The sequence below is a fragment of the Myotis myotis genome, unplaced genomic scaffold (assembly GCF_014108235.1).
Source record: "Myotis myotis isolate mMyoMyo1 unplaced genomic scaffold, mMyoMyo1.p scaffold_m19_p_1, whole genome shotgun sequence".
NCBI classification, from domain to species: domain Eukaryota; kingdom Metazoa; phylum Chordata; class Mammalia; order Chiroptera; family Vespertilionidae; genus Myotis; species Myotis myotis.
Window position 1 is genome coordinate 183135123 of NW_023416313.1, and position 19177 is coordinate 183154299.

General features: G+C 39.2%; 1 protein-coding gene across 4 annotated transcripts; it reads left to right on the top strand.

Moving 5' to 3' along the window:
• Window positions 1–230: 230 nt before the first annotated feature.
• FEM1B (fem-1 homolog B) lies at window positions 231–16523 on the top strand. 4 transcript variants are annotated; one of them, XM_036305887.1, is made up of 4 exons: window positions 909–1140; window positions 1294–1360; window positions 3554–3625; window positions 12164–16523. In XM_036305887.1, the coding sequence occupies exons 1-4, from the start codon at window positions 1059–1061 to the stop codon at window positions 13797–13799; spliced, it is 1857 nt and encodes a 618-aa protein (XP_036161780.1). In that variant the 5' UTR covers window positions 909–1058; the 3' UTR covers window positions 13800–16523. The 4 variants fall into 4 exon arrangements, with proteins under 4 accessions (XP_036161765.1, XP_036161772.1, XP_036161780.1 ...); XM_036305872.1 differs by lacking the exon at window positions 1294–1360 and having other exon boundaries at window positions 231–1140; XM_036305879.1 differs by lacking the exons at window positions 1294–1360; window positions 3554–3625 and having other exon boundaries at window positions 231–1140.
• Window positions 16524–19177: the final 2654 nt, after the last annotated feature.

Below are 19177 nucleotides of genomic sequence, written 5' to 3' on the forward strand. Positions count from 1 at the left end.
AACGGTTCAGTGCCCTCAGTCTGTTCCTCGTCTCTGGCTCGGGACCCCCCCCAGGCCAATGTGGGGGCGAGAGGCAGGCGCCAGGCGTCAAGGGCAATGAGGACATGCAGGCCCGAATGGGGATGGGCGAGTTCCGCGCAGCAGAACCTTTCTTCACCGAGGCCTGGTTTCCGGCCGGTCCGCTTTGGAAGAGACACCGCACTTAACCGTCCCTCGCGCTCGCACCTCCCCCTCCCGGCCCAGTCTGCAGAGGCTCGCCTTCCTCTCCGCCCGCAGGTCGGGGCCGCTGCCGCGGGCGCGTTCCGCATCGCTCCGGGAGCCCCAGGCGTGGAGCTCCGAAGCCATCGACAGCTTCTGGCACTTCTGAGCTGCGGTGGGCGAGGGCCCGCGCGTTTCCTCCAGCTGGGGAGGTCGGAGAGCGGAGGCGGAGGCAGTTTCAGGCCTTAGGCCCCGCGGGCCGGGTCCAGTGAGACGCGCCCATCCTTCGCCGAACCGGGCGCGCGCGGGCCTCTTAGGACCTCACCGGCGACCCGTAGTTCGGACACGCGCTTGCCGCAGGCCGCAGGAAGGAGGGGTCCAGTCTGAGGCCTGGGGCGACGGCCGCTATGGAGATCACCTCGGCCCAGGGCCCGCGCCAGGAGCCTTGGGGGCGGCCCTGACCGCCCTCCTCCCTGCCGAGGCCGGGTCGCGGACGTGCCCCCCGCGGCCGCCCGCCGCCTCTGCCTCTCCGGCCTCCCCGGGCCGCGCTGCTGCCTGGGCGCGGCGGCGGCGGCGGCGCCCTGTTGAATGGGCTGTGAGGGCCCAGGTTTGTAGCGCTGGCGAACGCGGCCTCCAGGGGCGCAAGGCAACAGCAGCGGTGGCGACCAAACGGGTGTTGGAGTTGGCGGCGGCCATGGAGGGCCTGGCTGGCTATGTATACAAGGCGGCCAGCGAGGGCAAGGTGCTGACCCTAGCCGCCTTGCTCCTCAACCGGTCTGAAAGCGACATCCGCTATCTCCTGGGCTTTGTCAGCCAGCAGGGAGGGCAGCGCTCCACGCCCCTGATCATCGCAGCCCGCAATGGCCACGCCAAGGTGGTGCGCTTGCTGCTGGAACATTACCGGGTGCAGACCCAGCAGACTGGCACCGTCCGCTTCGACGGGTAGGTACTGCCCACCTCCGGCCTCCTCTCCTAGGCGCGCGGCCCGGCCCGGCCGATTCTTGGTCCCTCCCCTCCCCCACGCTTTTCATGGAGGTATCACTGGTCCCTTTTTGTACCTCCTTCCGCCCCATTCATGCCCACTTCACCTTCCAGGGCTAATACTCCATCCCATGTTTTGCTGCTCATCCTCATCGGCCCCAGCATCTTATTTCCTCTGCAGGTAAAGAGCCACGCCCTCTGTTTTGATGTCTAATAGTTTATTCTCCTCTGGATAGTCTGCGAGCAGGCAGTATGAAGGAGGTGGCTGCCTTTTCAGGCTTTGCTGTGATCAGTACCGAGGTTGTAACCTCGAAATGATCGAGGTCAGCAGTTAACATGGAAGACCTCTGATGAGTTATTCGGCCAGTTTTTACCGCTTCAAATTAGTGGGCCTGTGAAGCCCTCAGTGGCTTTGCGGGGGCCTTCGTGTCAAACAAGCCCCTGGAGCCAGCACACATATCCAGACATGACTGACTTCCCCATTGCAGGGGGTAGATACATTGGCTGTAAAAATGGCACTGAGCTGGGTGTAGGAGATGATGCCATGGTGAGATTACGTGTTATCCGGTGATATTGCGGGGAAGCTTTATAATTTACTGTTTTTTCGTGGTGGGGAGTTCAAAAATTCATATTGTCAAAGTTAAAACTTGCCCTTTGGGTTTCATTGTACCTTTTTGGGGGTATGCTAATGTTGAACACACAATTGTCAGGTTTGACATTATTCCCTTTTCTATGCTGGATGATTATAAAATGTTTTACAGATTACAAGTGCATAAGGATTTTGCTTCATTGATTACATTTGTTTTTGTTGACTTGTGCCAGAACTTAAGCTGCTTTAATATTTTCTTTTGAGGTTGGTGTAGTCCAAGCACAAAGATAAGGTATTTCTCGTTTTGGTGATTGAAAACTGCTTGGTTAAAACATGATTAAAAAATCACTTCTTGAAGATAACTAGGGCATTGTTGAATTTTGATTCTTTTTTAGGTTTACATAAATAAAGGCCTTCTGTTTTAGATGAGAGGAAGATATTTGAGAGTATTACATTTTAATGCAATGATAGCCCATGGGTGGTGGTTAATCTCTGCTACTACCTCTCTAGATATTAAGGAAATGATTTTTTTCATGTTAACCAGAGATGGCAACCTGATTCATGTTTGCTTTCCCTACTGGCTTCTGTAACTCCCTGCATTCCCAAAGCCCTTCCTGTATCCAGAGGAGTGAAGCAGATAGACCCTGAACTTCCTGCACCATTCCAGTTGTACAGGCACAGGCATCCACTGAGAGAAGACTCTCTGCAAAAACAGTCCTTGGGAACAGTGCTGCTAGTGAGCTGGTTAAGGCCTATTTGGATGGGGGAAGAATAGTGGGGAGAAAACAGTTTCCTAAAGCATTTGGAAAGGCTTTGCTTTACCACTGTCTTTCTTAACCATCAAAGAGAAAGTTATTTTGAGATGGCAAAAAAGACCCTGCAGTGATTAGAAATTGAGCCTATTTTGTGGCTTACCTTGCCCAGTAATCTGCACTGGCCTGTGAAATTAAGGGCTTCAGTGAGCAAACATTTACTGAACACCTACTGTGTGCCAGGCTCTGTGGTATTAATTGGGTAGGCAGAGATGAATAACATACTGTTCCCACTGTGGAGGAAGACAGTCTAGCAGGAGGCGGAGAGAAGTAGATACATCAATGAGTAATTGCAGATGCTGTGCCATTTAGAAATCTTTTGGATGCTGAGGAGCACAGGAAGAGAAAGCGCTCAACTTTGTCTGGGGGAATCAGGGAAGGCTTCATAGCCAGGTGATGCTCGAGCTGAGTCTTAAAAGGATTGTAGGAAGTGAAGAAGAGGGTCAGCAGCATAATGTATTTGCAGTGACGAGTGTTCCAGTGCAGTTGCAGGAAGGGATTCAAACCACGGAAATTAAGACTGAGATTGTGGGAGACAAGAGGGGTGGAGGCCAATTTTGATGATCCTAGTGTAAAGTAAGTATCAAGAGTCAGACTGATGAGACTCAAGCCCCAAACATTTCTATCATTCGTGATTTCCTCTGAGCCTTCTTTTGAAGCTTTTTTGTTTATGGATTATTACAGTTATGAATTTGTTAATGGCTATGATAAAATAGTTTAGTATTTATTTTATTTATTAAATGCCCATGATGGGCCCAGCCCTGTGCCACATTCTGTGGAAGATTCAGAAAAAATGTAAAGTTCCTACTTTTGACTAATTAACAAAGGAGAATTGAAGTTTATGGCCACTTTTCTGCCCACTCACAGGATTCGAAGATTATTGTGCAGTTTATCCCAGTCATTGTAGCATTTCATAACTAGATAAAGATAGTGTTACAGTAAATGTGATGATTTTACTTTGCACTCATTCCAGACATTGTGAAAATGTTAGCCTGAGGTGTTCACAGTATGAAGCTCACTCATCCCTTAGGAGCTGGCTTTTGAGGTACTTAGTCAAACTCCCGTTTTTATTTATTTTTGCCTATTTTTTTAAAATTAAATTTTTTGGTATTACATTGGTTAATAAAATTGTATAGGTTTCAGGTGTATAATTCTATAATACATCATCTGTATATTGTTGAGTGGTCACCACCTCAAATCAAGTCTCCTTCCATCTCCATTTATCGCTTCTTTACCCTCTTCTGTCTCCTCCTATCCCCTTTCCCTGTGGTAATTACTATACTGTTGCCTGTGTCTATGAAGTGTTTTTTCTTTTCTTAATCCCTTCACCTTTTTCACCTGTGGTACATTTATTCAATAGAATATACTATCCGGCCATGAAAAAGGAAATGTTACCCTTTGTAACAACATGGAGGGACCTGGAGAGTATTATGCTAAGTGAAATAAGCCAGTCAGAAAAAGACAAGTACCATATGATTTCACTTATGTGTGGAATCTAATGAACAAAATAAACTAACAAACAAAATAGAAAAAGACTCAGAGACAAATAACAGACTTACAGCTGTGTGTGTGTGTGTGTGTGTGGGGGGGGGGGTGTTTTGGGGTTTGGGTGAAAAAGGTGAAGGGATTAAGCCAAACCCCCATCTTTACAGTCCATTGACATTTGAGACCCATGGCCAGGGGGAACAAATAGTGTTTCCCAACTTTTAGTTACTTGTGTATCATCATAATTTTTTTGCCAAATTGTTTACCACCTCTTCTGTTATTTGCCTAATATTAAAAACAAAACAAACACAGTCTCACTTCTTAGCTTTATCCTAAGCAATAGTATCAGTATAATTATGGGCTTGACATTGTATGCTTTGTGTGTGTGTGTGTGTGTGTGTGAGAGAGAGAGAATTAAATAACATTAAAAATGTAAAGAAAAGGCCTATGTTCTGCCTAACAGCTTCTATAATACTGTAGGAAACAAAAGTAGATTCATCATAGAGCTTCAACAGGGAAGGATTACCCATCCAGATTAAGTTCCATGATGATACCTGAGTCCTTGTTCATATATTTAGGAGTAACAGTTGAAATTGTTTTACTTATGGCTTACTGTGTGAAGGCTAGAATGGACACATATGAGTGGATAAGAAGAAAAGTTACATGAGTGGGAATGAAAGAACCTTTAGTTGGAGAATGGGAAGATGTTAAGAATGTTACAGAAATTGCACTAGCTGGTTTGGCTTGGTGGATAGAGCTTCAGCCTGTGGACTGAAGGGTCCCAGGTTCGATTCCGGTCTAGGGCACATGCCGGGGTTGCTGGCTCAATCCCCAGTGAGTGGTGTGCAGGAGGCAGCCAATCAATGATTCTCTCTCATCATTGATGTTTCTATCTCTCTCCCCCTCTTCCTTCCTCTCTGAAATCAATAAAAATATTTTTTTAAAAAAGAATGTTACAGAAATGGAAACAGAACAAAGGCTAGGTGTCATGTGACCACGCAATATTGTGTTGGCCTGACTGCTCTGTGCCAGAGTTTGTAGGAACCCCTATAATAGGAGAGGTTTGCTGACATAGATGGGAAGGAGAACAGGACCTCTGGGAATTCTGAGGCTTTTTGTTGAGTGCTTTTACTTTTAAAGACAGTGCTACTGCCCTAGCTGGTTTGGCTAATAGATAGAGCATCTATCAGCCTGTGGACGAAAGGGTCTCGAGTTCTATTCCAGTCAAGGGCACGCACCTCGGTTGCAGGCTCCTGGCCCTGGTCGGAGGGGGCATGCGGGAGGCAACCAATTGATGTGTTTCTCTCACATCGATGTTTCTCTCCGTCTTTCCCTCTCCCTTTCACTCTCTAAAAATCAATGGAAAAATATCCTTAGGTGAGGATTAAAAAAAAAAAATAGCAAAGGAGTGAGGAATAAGATATCCTATGAGAAGAAACTAAATGAGATGAATGACAAAAAAAAAAAAAAAAAAAAAAGACTGTGCTACTACTCACATTTTTAATGAATGTCCAGGTAGAGGAAAGGCATGAGAGCCACATCATTTGACTTCATTAAGAAGTCATTGCCATATATATTTCCAGGAGCTGTGTTTGATCTAATAAATGATTTTAAGGGCTTTGGTTAGGATAAAGTGCTGATTATTTACATTTAGTGAGTTTTTATTTCCATTTCAAATGCTTGAACCAGACATTTTTTATTTCAAATTGAACCAGAAAATAGTTAAGCTTAGTTTTATGAACAGAAATGTTATCTTTGCAGTTTTGGACTGAGTCTAGGAAGATCATGGTTTTATAGAGTGCTTCTCCTATAGGCACTAAGTAAATATTGCATTAATTTTATTATATTTTTATTTTCTGTTATTAATGTGTTTAGTATTTTGTTTGAGGCAGTGTATGCTTATAATTTTAGCTGAATTTTATGGAAAAAGGAGTCATAGATGTTAGGATTATAATTCTTTTAATATCTTTAATATTTTTGTTTATATGTAGAAATTAAAATTTTACTACAGCTAATGTTTCTGGAGGACTAGTCATTTTATAATATACCAGAGGTCTGATGCATGAAATTCGTGCATTAGTAGGCCTTCGCAGCCGCAGCGGCTGACTCCATCCCTCCCTTGATCCCTGACAGCCGTGGCTTCATCTGGACGGTGGTCCTGACGGCCATTTGGTCGATTTGCATATTATGCTTTTATTATTATAGATTGCAGTGAATTTGTTTTGGTGATAAACTATTTAAGGAATTGTAATTGTCTCAGTGAAAATAGGTAGTGGAAATTTTTTTGAGGTAGCTTGTCACAAAAAATACAGATAAATGGAAATTATTAAGCTATACCAGGAAATAATTTAATTTTTTCTCTTACACCATTCTTGGAAATTTGAGGGAAGAAAAATATTTTAATCATTTTTTTCTCTTTTTAAGCTTTAAAATGGGGTCATATTTATCTTGTACTGTTATTTCCAGAGTTACAGATAAATGCATGTGAATGCCCATTTTAATGTAACATTTCTTAAGTTTTTGGTAGTTTAAGGTTCATGTTCCTGGCATAATAATTTTACACTTAAAAATTTTAAAAAATATTCTCACCTGAGGATATGTTTTTATTGATTTTAGAGAGGGAGGAAGGGGGAGAGAGAGAGAGAGAGAGAAAGAAACACTGATGTGAGAGAGAAACATGCATTGGCTGCCTCCTGCACACACACTTGACTGGGAATCGAACCTGTGACCTTTTGGTGTATGGGACGATGTTCCAAACAGTTGAGCCACACTGACCAGGACAAAAATTTTATACTTTTATTTATTTTATTTTATTTTTTTTGTTGTCCAAAGTTTTACATTTGTCTTCAATAATTTCATACTTGTAAAGAGTGCAAGAAAATATTGGAACTATGTAGATGTAACTGTATATTATTAATTGTGTGTTAATTTTAGGGTAGATTAGGTTGAAAAATGCTTTTTAAATTGAAACAAATGTCATGGGTTATGATTTCTTAGAATTGATTCATTTTATAGTTTCCAAAGTACTCTTTTATTTTTAACCTCATAAACTTTTTAGTTACATGTCTGTAAAATGGGCATATTAGTAGTATCTACCTCATAGGGTAATAGAGATGAGGTTATTATGAGAAATAAATGAGATATATTAAGCACTTAATACAGCTTGGCACATTGAAAGTATTAGCTATTGGTGCTCATTTAAACTGTTATTCTTTAAAATGATTTGTGCCTCTTTTTTGTTTATAATTATGCTTATTTTTAGTTAAGGTATAACATCTAGTATGGTGCATAACTCTTAAGTGTACAATGTGATAAGATTTTAATATGTTTACATACGTGTAATCATCTTCTAGATCAATATGTAGAACGTTCTTATCATTCTAAAAGTTTCCCTTGTGTCTTTTCTCAGTCAATTCCTCTCCTTTCCCATCCCTCAAGTAATGATTATTCTGCCTTCTATCACCATAGATTAATTTTGCTTATATTTGAATTTCCTGTAAATAAAATAATAACAGTATACTCTTTTCTGTATAGCTTTTTTTCTTTTTTTGGTTAACACGGTCTATAAGATTCATCCATGTAGTTGCATGTATCAGTAGTTTGTTTATTTAATGCTTTATAATATTCCATTGTATAAATATATGGCAGCTTATTTATCCTGTTGATGGATATTTTGGTTATTTCCAATGTTTGACTGTTACGAATAAAGCTGCTTTGAAAATTTTTGTATAGGTTTTCTGGTGGACATTTGCATTCTTTTCTTTTCAGTATATACCTGCTATGGAATTGTTGGGTCATAGGATGGATATATGTTTAACTTTAATAGTTATTGCCAGTTTTCCCAAAGTGGTTCAAGCAAATTGCATTTCTGCCAGCAATGAGAGTTTGTATTGCTCCACACCCTGGCCAACACTTAGTATGTCATGTCAGTTCTTACTAATTTTAGCTATTCTAGTGGGTTTATATGTTGGTAACTCCTGGTTTTAATTTGCATTCCCCTGGTGAATTATCTTGAACATCTTTTCATATGTTTGTAGTCATTTGAGTATCTTTTGTGAAGTATACTTGTTTAATCTTTTCACCCATTTTTTTTTTTTTTAAATCCTTACCCGACGATATTTTTTCCATTGATCTTTAGAGAAAGAATGGAAGGGAGGGAGTAGGAGGGGAGAGGGAGAGAGAAAGAAACATTGATGTGAGAGAAACATTGATGTGAGAGAGACATATCAAGTAGTTGCCTTCTGCACGCATCCCAACCAGGGCGGGGGATCGAACCTGCAACTGAGGTATGTGCCCTTGACCGGGAATCAAACCCCAACCCTTTGGTCTGAGGGCCGATGCTCTGAGCCAAATCGGCCAGGGCATTTTCACCCATTTTTTTAATTGGGTTGCTTGCTTTTTCTTATTGAGTTGTCGAATACATCTAATACAAATGTCTTCTCCCAGTGAGTGGATTGCCTGTTTTCTTTGCTTACAATGCCTTTTGATAAGGAGAAGTTTTTGATTTTAAGGTAGTCTAATTAATAAAATTTTTTATGGTTATTGCTATTTTTATAAGTTTTATTTCATTTAATTGATTTCAGAGAGAGAGGGAAGGAGTGCTAGTGAGAAACATTGATTTGTTGTTCTATTTTTTTATACATTCTGGTTAGTTCTTGTATTTGCCCTGACCAGGGTTTGAACCCACAACCTTGCCATATCGGGATATGCTCTAATCAACTGACCTACCTGGCCAGGACTGGTTATTTGCTGTTTTTTCATTCTGTTTAAGAATTTGTCATCAACCCTGAGGTCATGACGATAGTATTTTTTAAAGAAACTTTTATTGTTTTGCTTTTCATATTCTAGGTCAATGTTACTTCTAATTTTTGTGTATGGTATGAGATAAGAGTCAAGGTTAAATTCCCCCCCTATACAGGCATCTAGTTGCTTCCAGCACCGTTTGTTAAAAAGACCATACTTTGTACCTGAATTTCACTTGAGCATTTGTCATAACTTGAGCATTTGGAGTTTTTGTTTGTTTGGTCTGTCCTTGTACTAGTGACACATTATCTTAATTACTGTAGTTTGTCCTTCAACTTTATTTTTCTTTTAAGATTATCTTGGTTGTTCTAGGTCCTTTGCATATCTATATTTGTAGAATTGGCTTCTCAATTTCTGTACACCGGTGGATGCATCTGCTAAGATTTTGATTGCATCAAATCTATAGATCATTTGAGGGAGAATTGGTATCTTAGCACTTTTGAGTCTTCTAAACCATGAACATGGACTCTTTCTCCATTTATTTAGGTCTTTAATTTATCCTGAATGTTTTGTAGTTTTCAGTGTAGAGGTCTTACACATTTTTTCATTAGATTTATTACTAGATATTTTTTGGTGTCTGATATTTTTTTTTTGACAGTGAAAGAAAAATTTTGAAGTTTGTGTTAACCATGACAATAAAAATGTAATAAATGAATTTTAATAAAATTGTTTGCAGAAGTACAGTTGGAAACCACTAAAACATGTATGTAATGTCTTATTATTCATTCTTTAGTTTAAAAAATTAAGTGACACTTAAAAAATAAAAAGTTTGAGAAGGCTTCTAAATGTTTTTGAGATTTATCTCAAAATTTATCTCAAGATTTAAAATGCACAGATCTTAAGTGTGCAGTTAGGTGAGTTTTTTTCCTATCTACCCATGTAGCTACTATCTAGATCATGATATAGGATATTTTTAGTAGCTTTAAGCCTCTTCCTAGTCAATCCTACATCCTTCCTCATAGGTAACCCTATTGAGTAACCCCATGAGAAAGCTTTGCTTATAAACATTTTGTGTTATTATTTGAAACTGAAGTGATTGCTTTAGAATTATTATCAGTGGGTTTTTTATATTAAGCAGAAATAATAGTATTGTTTTTTGGGTGTTGGTAATTGGGGTTATCTATGACATTTATATTATACCAGGAGGACTGTACTCTTTCACTTCATGGGAGGTATAGTTTGAGCTGTGTTATAAGGTTGTATGGTGAGAAACTCACCAGTTAGGTGTTTGGTAATTAATTGCTTTAGTGAATATTGCTTTTGATTGACCTTTTTCTTTAACTTTCAGACAGGTATATTTAGTGGTTGTAGCACAGTAGATTTAACTATCTCCAGCAAATATCTACTTTTAGGGTTGATAGTAATACGGTCAAAAGTTGGGAAACTGAAGTTGGGGAAAAAAATGAAATGAAAAAGTGGGAAAGATTGGCTTCCTAGCAAGCTAATTTTATTTATTAATTAAGTATATTTTTATTGATTTCAGAGAGGAAGGGAGAGGGAGAAGAGATAGAAACATCAGTGATGAGAGAGAATCATTGATTGGCTGCTTCTTGTGTGCCCCACTCTGGGGATTGAGCCTGCAACCCGGGCTTATGGTATGACTGGGAATCAAACCGTGACCTCCTGGGTCATAGGTCAACACTCAACCACTGAGCCATGCTGGCTGGGCCCTAGCAAGCTAATTTTATATAAGTTATGAATCTGGCACATATTAGGCACTCAGTAATTAAGTGGTGACTGAAGCCACAACATCCAGTCATAAACTGAAGGTCAGGAAAGATGCCTACTTGTTTTTCAAAAAGTACTAGTTGTTTCCTGCTGTTAGTATTTTCTTCTCCAGTGGCGTAGTTGAGGAACACACATAGAGGCACAATATGCACACACACACACACACAATTTTTTAATAGTTATTGATTTTTAGAGAGAGAGGAAGGGAGAGTATAAAATCTCCCTACTGGGAGATTTTATTTGGCCCCTACTGGGGATTGAGCTGGCAACTCAGGCAGGGGCCCTGACTGGGAATCAAACTGTCACCCTTTCGATGCAAGGAGGACACCCAACCAACTAAGCCACATTGGCCAGGGCTATACATATATATTTTTTAAACTTTTAAATTGTAGTGTAACACCCTGGCTGGTTTGGCTCAGTGGATAGAGTGTTGGCCTGCGGACTCAAGGGTCCCGGGTTCGATTCCGGTCAAGGACATGTACCTTGGCTGTGGGCACATCCCCAGTGGGGAGTGTGCAGGAGGCAGCTGATCGATGTTTCTCTCTCATCGATGTTTCTAACTGTCTATCCCTCTCCCTTCCTCTCTGTAAAAAATCAATAAAATATATTAAAAAAAAACTGGAGTATAACATAGAGAGAAAAATACATAAAAGTACATATTTACAAAGTCCCCTTTGCGCTTCCTGTCATTCATTACCTCTTCCTAAAGGTAACCAGTATTCTGACTTCTGACACTACAGATAAATATGTAAATGTAATAATACAGCATGTACTATGTTCTATTGACTGCTTATGCTCAGCATCATGTTTATGTGATCCATCCATTTTGTTGTGGAAGCAGTAATTGTTTCATTCTCTTCGCTGTATTAGAGTACGTATAATATTTGGTTAGCTTAGATAATCTTAGGGCAAAGTTATCTGCTTAAATACTTTTCTCTCTAAAGCAGTTTCTAACCCAGTGTAACCTTAGAGATTGGGTGGCTTTCTTACTGACTTACTGAGAGAAGCTGGTACCTGGGGGATACTGGGAAGGAGGAACATGTACATGGCCGTGCTCTTAAGAGCCAGTGTATCAGGATTTACCCCAGCATGTAGCTGAGGCCGCCGGGTTTGGAAGGCGCGATTCAAGAGGGATTTAAGCAGCCTAGAGCTCCAGAGGGGGAAAAGGAGCTCGGCTTAACCACAGAGATGACTTAACCTTTTGCCCTAATTAAGTATATATATTAAAGAGCTAGTGTATCAGTGTGGTAATAAAGAAGTTACATATCTCCATTTCCTCTATCTGAAATTTATTTACTTTTGCTAGTAGAAAGTTGGTGGTGTTTTGAAAAGTGTATATGCTTTAGTAGTAATACTAATAGCTCACGTTTATTGAGCTCATACTAGTTACAGGGTCTATGCATAGTGCTTACTTAAATTACCTGGTTTTATTTTCACCAAAAAGAATGTTTTATTAATAGTCTGTAGATTGAAGTTTTGGTCAGTACAAATGAATCCATTCTTTAAATTTATCTTTAAATTTATGTGGCCTCCATTTTCTGACTGTTGTTCTTTTCATGAATAATAGGTATGTCATTGATGGTGCCACTGCTCTATGGTGTGCAGCAGGAGCAGGACATTTTGAAGTTGTTAAACTTCTAGTCAGCCATGGAGCCAACGTGAACCATACTACAGTAACTAACTCGACCCCTCTGCGGGCAGCTTGCTTTGATGGCAGACTGGACATTGTGAAATACTTGGTTGAAAATAATGCCAACATCAGTATTGCCAACAAGTATGACAACACCTGCCTAATGATTGCAGCATATAAGGGACACACTGATGTGGTCAGATACCTTTTAGAACAACGCGCTGATCCCAATGCTAAAGCACATTGTGGAGCCACAGCATTGCACTTTGCAGCTGAAGCTGGGCACATAGATATTGTGAAAGAGCTGATAAAATGGCGTGCTGCTATAGTAGTGAATGGCCATGGGATGACACCATTAAAAGTGGCTGCCGAAAGCTGTAAAGCTGATGTTGTCGAACTGTTGCTCTCTCACGCTGATTGTGACCGAAGAAGTCGGATTGAAGCTTTGGAACTCTTGGGTGCCTCCTTTGCAAATGACCGTGAGAACTATGACATCATGAAGACATACCACTATTTATATTTAGCCATGTTGGAAAGATTTCAGGATGGTGATAACATTCTTGAGAAAGAGGTTCTCCCACCAATCCATGCTTATGGGAATAGGACTGAATGTAGAAATCCTCAGGAACTGGAATCCATTCGGCAAGACAGAGATGCTCTTCATATGGAAGGCCTTATAGTTCGGGAACGGATTTTAGGTGCTGACAATATTGATGTTTCCCATCCCATCATTTACAGGGGAGCTGTCTATGCAGATAATATGGAATTCGAACAGTGTATCAAGTTGTGGCTTCATGCCCTGCACCTCCGACAGAAAGGTAACAGGAATACCCACAAGGATCTTCTTCGATTTGCTCAAGTTTTCTCACAGATGATACATTTGAATGAAACCGTGAAAGCGCCAGATATAGAATGTGTTTTGAGATGCAGTGTTTTGGAAATAGAACAAAGTATGAACAGAGTAAGAAATATTTCAGATGCTGATGTCCACAGTGCTATGGACAATTATGAATGTAATCTCTACACCTTTCTGTATTTAGTGTGCATCTCCACCAAAACACAGTGCAGTGAAGAAGATCAGTGCAAAATTAACAAGCAGATCTACAACCTGATTCACCTTGATCCCAGAACTCGGGAAGGCTTCACCTTGCTGCATCTAGCTGTCAATTCGAATACCCCAGTTGATGATTTCCACACCAATGACGTTTGCAGCTTTCCAAATGCACTTGTCACCAAGCTCCTGCTAGATTGTGGTGCTGAGGTAAATGCCGTGGACAATGAAGGGAACAGTGCCCTTCATATTATTGTTCAATACAACAGGCCCATCAGTGATTTTTTGACCTTGCACTCTATCATCATTAGCCTAGTTGAAGCTGGCGCTCACACTGACATGACAAATAAACAGAATAAGACTCCGCTAGACAAAAGTACAACTGGGGTATCTGAAATACTACTTAAAACTCAAATGAAGATGAGTCTCAAGTGCCTGGCTGCCCGAGCAGTTCGGGCTAATGACATTAACTACCAAGACCAGATCCCCAGAACTCTTGAAGAATTTGTTGGATATCATTAAGTGACTGGATATGTAAAATTGTTTAATGTGGTGCTAAAAAGTAAAGAACTTTAATCACAGACAATAGAATTATGTGTTCATAAATTCTACTTTTCTTTCCATTACCCTTTCTCTCTACCCATCCTTCCTTAGTTCTGTATTTAGTCTTCTAGTCTCATATGGTAATTGATTTCAAATACACTTTAAACAAAGCCACATTGTTTAGGTGTAACTAATCTAAGGTGTTTGAATATTGGTCACTTTAACTACTTTTCTTTCTTTTTTTTTTTTTAAGGAATGAATATAAAATGTTTTGTTTATGTAACAGAGAACATTTCTAATTTGAAGTTGATAATGTTTGAAAAAAATTGCCTACAAAAGTATTTCTGTTAAGCCTTTGTTAGCATGTTATTCTTGTAGCAGTTTTGAGGATTTCATGAAGAAAAACAACTAAAAGTGAACATTAAAAGTAATGGGATACCCAGGTGTTCTGCACATGCCAAACTGCTGTAGGTAGTTTTCACTCTTTCATTAATTATGTTGAGTGATACAGCACATTATAACATCAGGAGGATTTAAAAAAATATAGCTGCAGATTAATCTGAAAAATATGCTAACTTAATAATAGTTATACATTTATAAAGTTAAATCCATTGAAATTATTGCATTATGCTGGGTGGTATATACCAAGTAGTAATAATCTTAAAGTGACTTTTCAGAAAATATTGATGGACTGTTTGCCTTTAGGCTTTGAATTCTAAAATTCTTTGAAGTCTCTGTTTTAATGTAGCTTATCTAAATTGCAGCAGTCTGCATTTGACTCAGCTCACAAATATGTAAAAATTATGAATGCTGTGTTTTCTTATGAAACAAATTGTCACATATAGTTACACATTCTATTTTTTTTCCTTTCTTTCCTCCTGTGTGGTAATTTTAAATTTGGAAACTACTTTTCTAGCAGGCATTATTTGTTCCTCCCTATTAAGGTGTGTATGATAGATGAAAGGAACCAGGATCTTTTTAAATTTTTTTTTCACTTTATTTAGTCTGTGATAAGAAGTAGAAAAAAATCACTAGTGTGGTATAGGGAATTAAATATTTTTGATGATGAAAAGAATTTGCAATGCCACTTTGAAAGATAGTTCTGTTTGAGAGCTGCACATTTTTCAACCACAAAATGTCACTTATTCTGACAGGTTGTACAGAGGTTTTTATGTTTTTTGTTTTGTTTTGCTTTAGTGGCAACATTTTAAGTGTAAGACTAAAAGAGTGATCTGTGATTATCTTTTAAGCATCACAGAAATTCAAGCAAAGCATACACACCTATTTTTATTGATGTTAAAAATGAGAAAGTAAAATTAGCTATATCTGTATTTTTCTCTCTAGTGCCAAATGAATGCCTTAGCTATTCATAGTGCATGGTACTGTAAGTGAAGACCTACAGCTTTTTTGTTTCTTTCATGAAAAGCATTATAATGATGTAGCAACATCAGATATAAACTTAAAACTTGTAAGGTTTCAATTAACATTTTATGTATGGAAATTGCTTTGTGAAGTATAAGAGAAAGGTTGCAGTTGGATCAGTATAAAACATAATGACCAAACCAAAATCAGCACCTAGGGCCTTAAAATAGCGATACCCCACAAAATGAAATACTTTGAAGGGTGGGACGGAATGGAAAGGGGGAACTTAAAGAGCTTTTCCCCCAAGAATGCAAGGTACTTTTACAGCTACTGTAGTTATACTTCGTGTGTCTTCTTGCTTCAGTTAGGAATGTTTTGATGGTTAATTCTGTCATGGTAATATATTTCTGTTTTTCTAACCTGAGTTTTTACAAGGAAGATTAGTTTAAAGGGAGGTATTTGAATGAATCCTAATTTGAAAATTACTGGCCTTGATCCCCCTGGTGTGAGTCAAGGAAATACTGAACCTTGCTCTTGGCAACTGTAATGGACTGAAAGAGAAAATGCCCATCCTCAAGGTGAGTGAATCACACCTTTCTACAGCTCAGATCAGACCCTGCGTTTTTCAGACTTCAAGGCCTGCTTATTGACAGTCTGAGGAATGGCTGTGATAGATGGTATTCATTTGGTTTCATTATTATTATTTTTTTTAATATTTTATTGATTTTTTTACAGAGAGGAAGGGAGAGAGATAGAGAGTCAGAAACATCGATGAGAGAGAAACATCGATCAGCTGCCTCTTGCACATCTACTGGGGATGTGCCCGCAACCCAAGTACATGCCCTTGACCGGAATCGAACCCGGGACCCTTCAGTCCGCAGGCCGACGCTCTATCCACTGAGCCAAACCGGTTTCGGCTGGTTTCATTATTAATGTATATGATTTTAAACACCAAAACTTCAAATATCAGATAATGTTGCATGTTTTAAAAATCATGTCATCCCTTTGGCTACCCAGGACCAGCACTCTTAGATATTGCTTATTTGTAAAATGAAGATAATGATATGTGTACATATTTACACATCAAAATTTAATGATGCTGTTTTTGAGGAGGGAGGACTGAATGCTGGAGAAAGTAAAACTGCTGATTGAAATGCTGACAAAGTTGGAGAAAATTTGAAGACAGTGGAATAAACTATGAACTCTGCTGATGGTAACTGAGATTTTATTTTACTATAGTATAGAAGCACATGTGTACTATATTGCTAAGGACCTGATTCTGTCTTGTAAAATCAGATATGTTTTGTGAAACACCTGTATAAAACCATTCTTGAAACGCGATCTACATGCCTGTTTTTTATTTGTTTGTGGTAGAATTTAAAATATGTTTAGCCAAACCCTTCCCAAACTTAAGTTTATTTGTTTTTGATTTTTTTTTTTTAAGGAAAATAGGTAAAGAAAGGTGATAGTTCTGTATCTCAGCTCTCTGAGAACTCTAGACTGTCTTCATTTTCCAGCTACTTTTGTCATTTTATGTTTCTTATTGGTAGGATTAAGCTTTGGATTGTAAGTCTTTCTTGGTAGCATTACAAATTCAATCAAAACTACTTTGTCTTGCTCATAACTGTCATATAAATTTGGTTGACCTAGAGGCCCAGGTGGATGAATGCCTGGGCAAACCATGTGAAACTTGCTTGGTTTTGTGCTTTTAGTAGAGTTGGTAAAATGGGTTTTTGAGGTTAGGTAATTAACTCAAGAGACGGGCAGCAAATTCATCCCCTCAACTGATAAAGACGGGGACATTTTTGACATAGAATTATGACACAACATCGTTTTTTTTTTAGTTTACTTTGGTCGCACAGTCCCACTACCGTAAGGTTCTTTGCTGTGAAAACTTCAAACAAATTCAAAAGCAAGCTTTGGTCTTGCTTATTTCTGGGAAGGGTTTTATTTCGTGATACTAATTGTTGATTAATAAGTGGTAATCATGAGAAACTTAGGTGTGATAGCACTGTGTGAAGTAAAATATGATTTGGGGGCAGTGGATCCCTAAATAACTGCATTTGGCAAGTGTTTTTGAAAATTGAAATCCCAAGGGAACAACACTCTGTCATTGCATTTGAGGCAGCTCCTTATGAATAAGACCATTTTGGATTATTCAGGTAGAGCATTTGGGTGAGGAATGAGTTGCTTGACCTTGGATTACAGTTTGCTGGTTTTAGAAGCAGCCGGTGATTAAACTAGTGAGTAGATGGATAAAAGTGTAACGACTTGTTTTTATGGTAGATTTTCTGTAAAAGTCGTAAATGTTCCCTTTCAGGCTAGTCAGATGTACCAATGTACAGATGACTCTTCTGTTTTTCCTCACTAACTATACTGTAACATTAAAATGGGTTAAAGAAATCCAAACTCTGTCTTTTGCTCTCTGACAAGTTACTAGTTCATAAGATTTTAAGCTGTGTATCCTACAGTGAAAATGCACAGCTCTGCTCTGGACATCCTCTCTAAGAAGTAGAAAGCTCCTAACTCTGTATGGCACATTGCAGGGCTTTCTCATACATGTCTGGCAGATTTGCCCACATCTCCAGACGGGCTGGGTTGTGTAGCATCCCCACCCCCAAATATGGGATTTGAAATAAATATTACACAATAGTGGTGATAGACATATTACTTTTTAAAACTGTAAAGTAATTGTGGTCTCTAGTCCTAGATTTGTGGTGTGTTCATTTGTATTAATGTGTAGGGAAGGGACACATTGACTTGGTGGTTATGGGGAGTGTATCTTGATATGTGTGCAGGGGTGAGTATTGCTAAACTATTAACAGCTTTTCATTTAGGGGTGAGTCACGTGATGAACGGCCCAATCAGAACAATGAAGGAACGAAGATTCAAGCTTTGCCAAGTGATGAAGTGAACAAGGTTTTGTATGTTTTTAATCAGGTGTTGTAAAATTTGTGCATGGCTTTTTTATTGTTGCATAATAATTGGTAGAGGAAAAAACATGAGGGGGAAAAAACCTCAGCTTTGCTAACCAATTTTTTCAGAGGTACATAGTTGGGGAGTAAAATCTGACTGGCTTTAAGTGTTGAAAGTTTCCATTTTTATAATATTCATCCCATCCTGCAATCCTCCATGTAGAGGAACTAAATGGTTGTATTCTAGTAATTCACTGTGATTTATAAAAAACCAGTGATGTTATTCTATTGTGCACTTTTGTCAAACCATTTACGTGACTTTAATAAACTTAGTAAACTTGCTGACTGTACAAGAGGTCTAGTAGTGATTTATATATTGCATGACATTTTTTATTTGAATTTGACATGTCAAATCATTTTTAATTTTGTGGCAATTTATAGTCCTAATAGCTCGGCTAATTTGAAACTAACAAAATTGCTGTGTAAAAAGAAAACAATGGTGTTTGTGTTCAGTAAATGAAAAAAAACCCAAAACTACCTCGAAGTTTGTGTCTTTATTATCAATGTGCCTTAGTTGAGCTCCTCTTTAGTTGAATTCATTTGAAAAAGGTTGTCAGTTATACATATGTATGGGGGGAAACTTCAGATAGTAAAGAAAATTTAAATAGTTAAAGCAAGGAAATTCCCTTCCCATGTCTTTGCCTCCCATTTGGACTCTTCACAGGTAATCACCATAGCTGGTTTTTTGAGTAGCTTCTCAGAGCTTTCCTGTGCATATGTGTATTTATTTTTCTTTTCATTTTAAAAAATACACATGGGTTTTATCTTTCCTATTCTGCATCTTGTCTTTTTTTTTTTTTTTTTTTTAATTGACTTCAGAGTGGAAGGGAGAGAGAGAGAAACATCAGTGATGAGAGAATCATTGATTGGCTGCCTCCTGCACGCCCCCCACTGGGATTCGGGCCTGCAACCCAGGCATATGCCCTTGACCAGAATTGAACCTGGGACCCGTCAGTCTGCAGGCCGACACTCTAGCCACTGAGCAAAACTGGCTTGGGCTGTATCTTGTCTTTTTCAGCT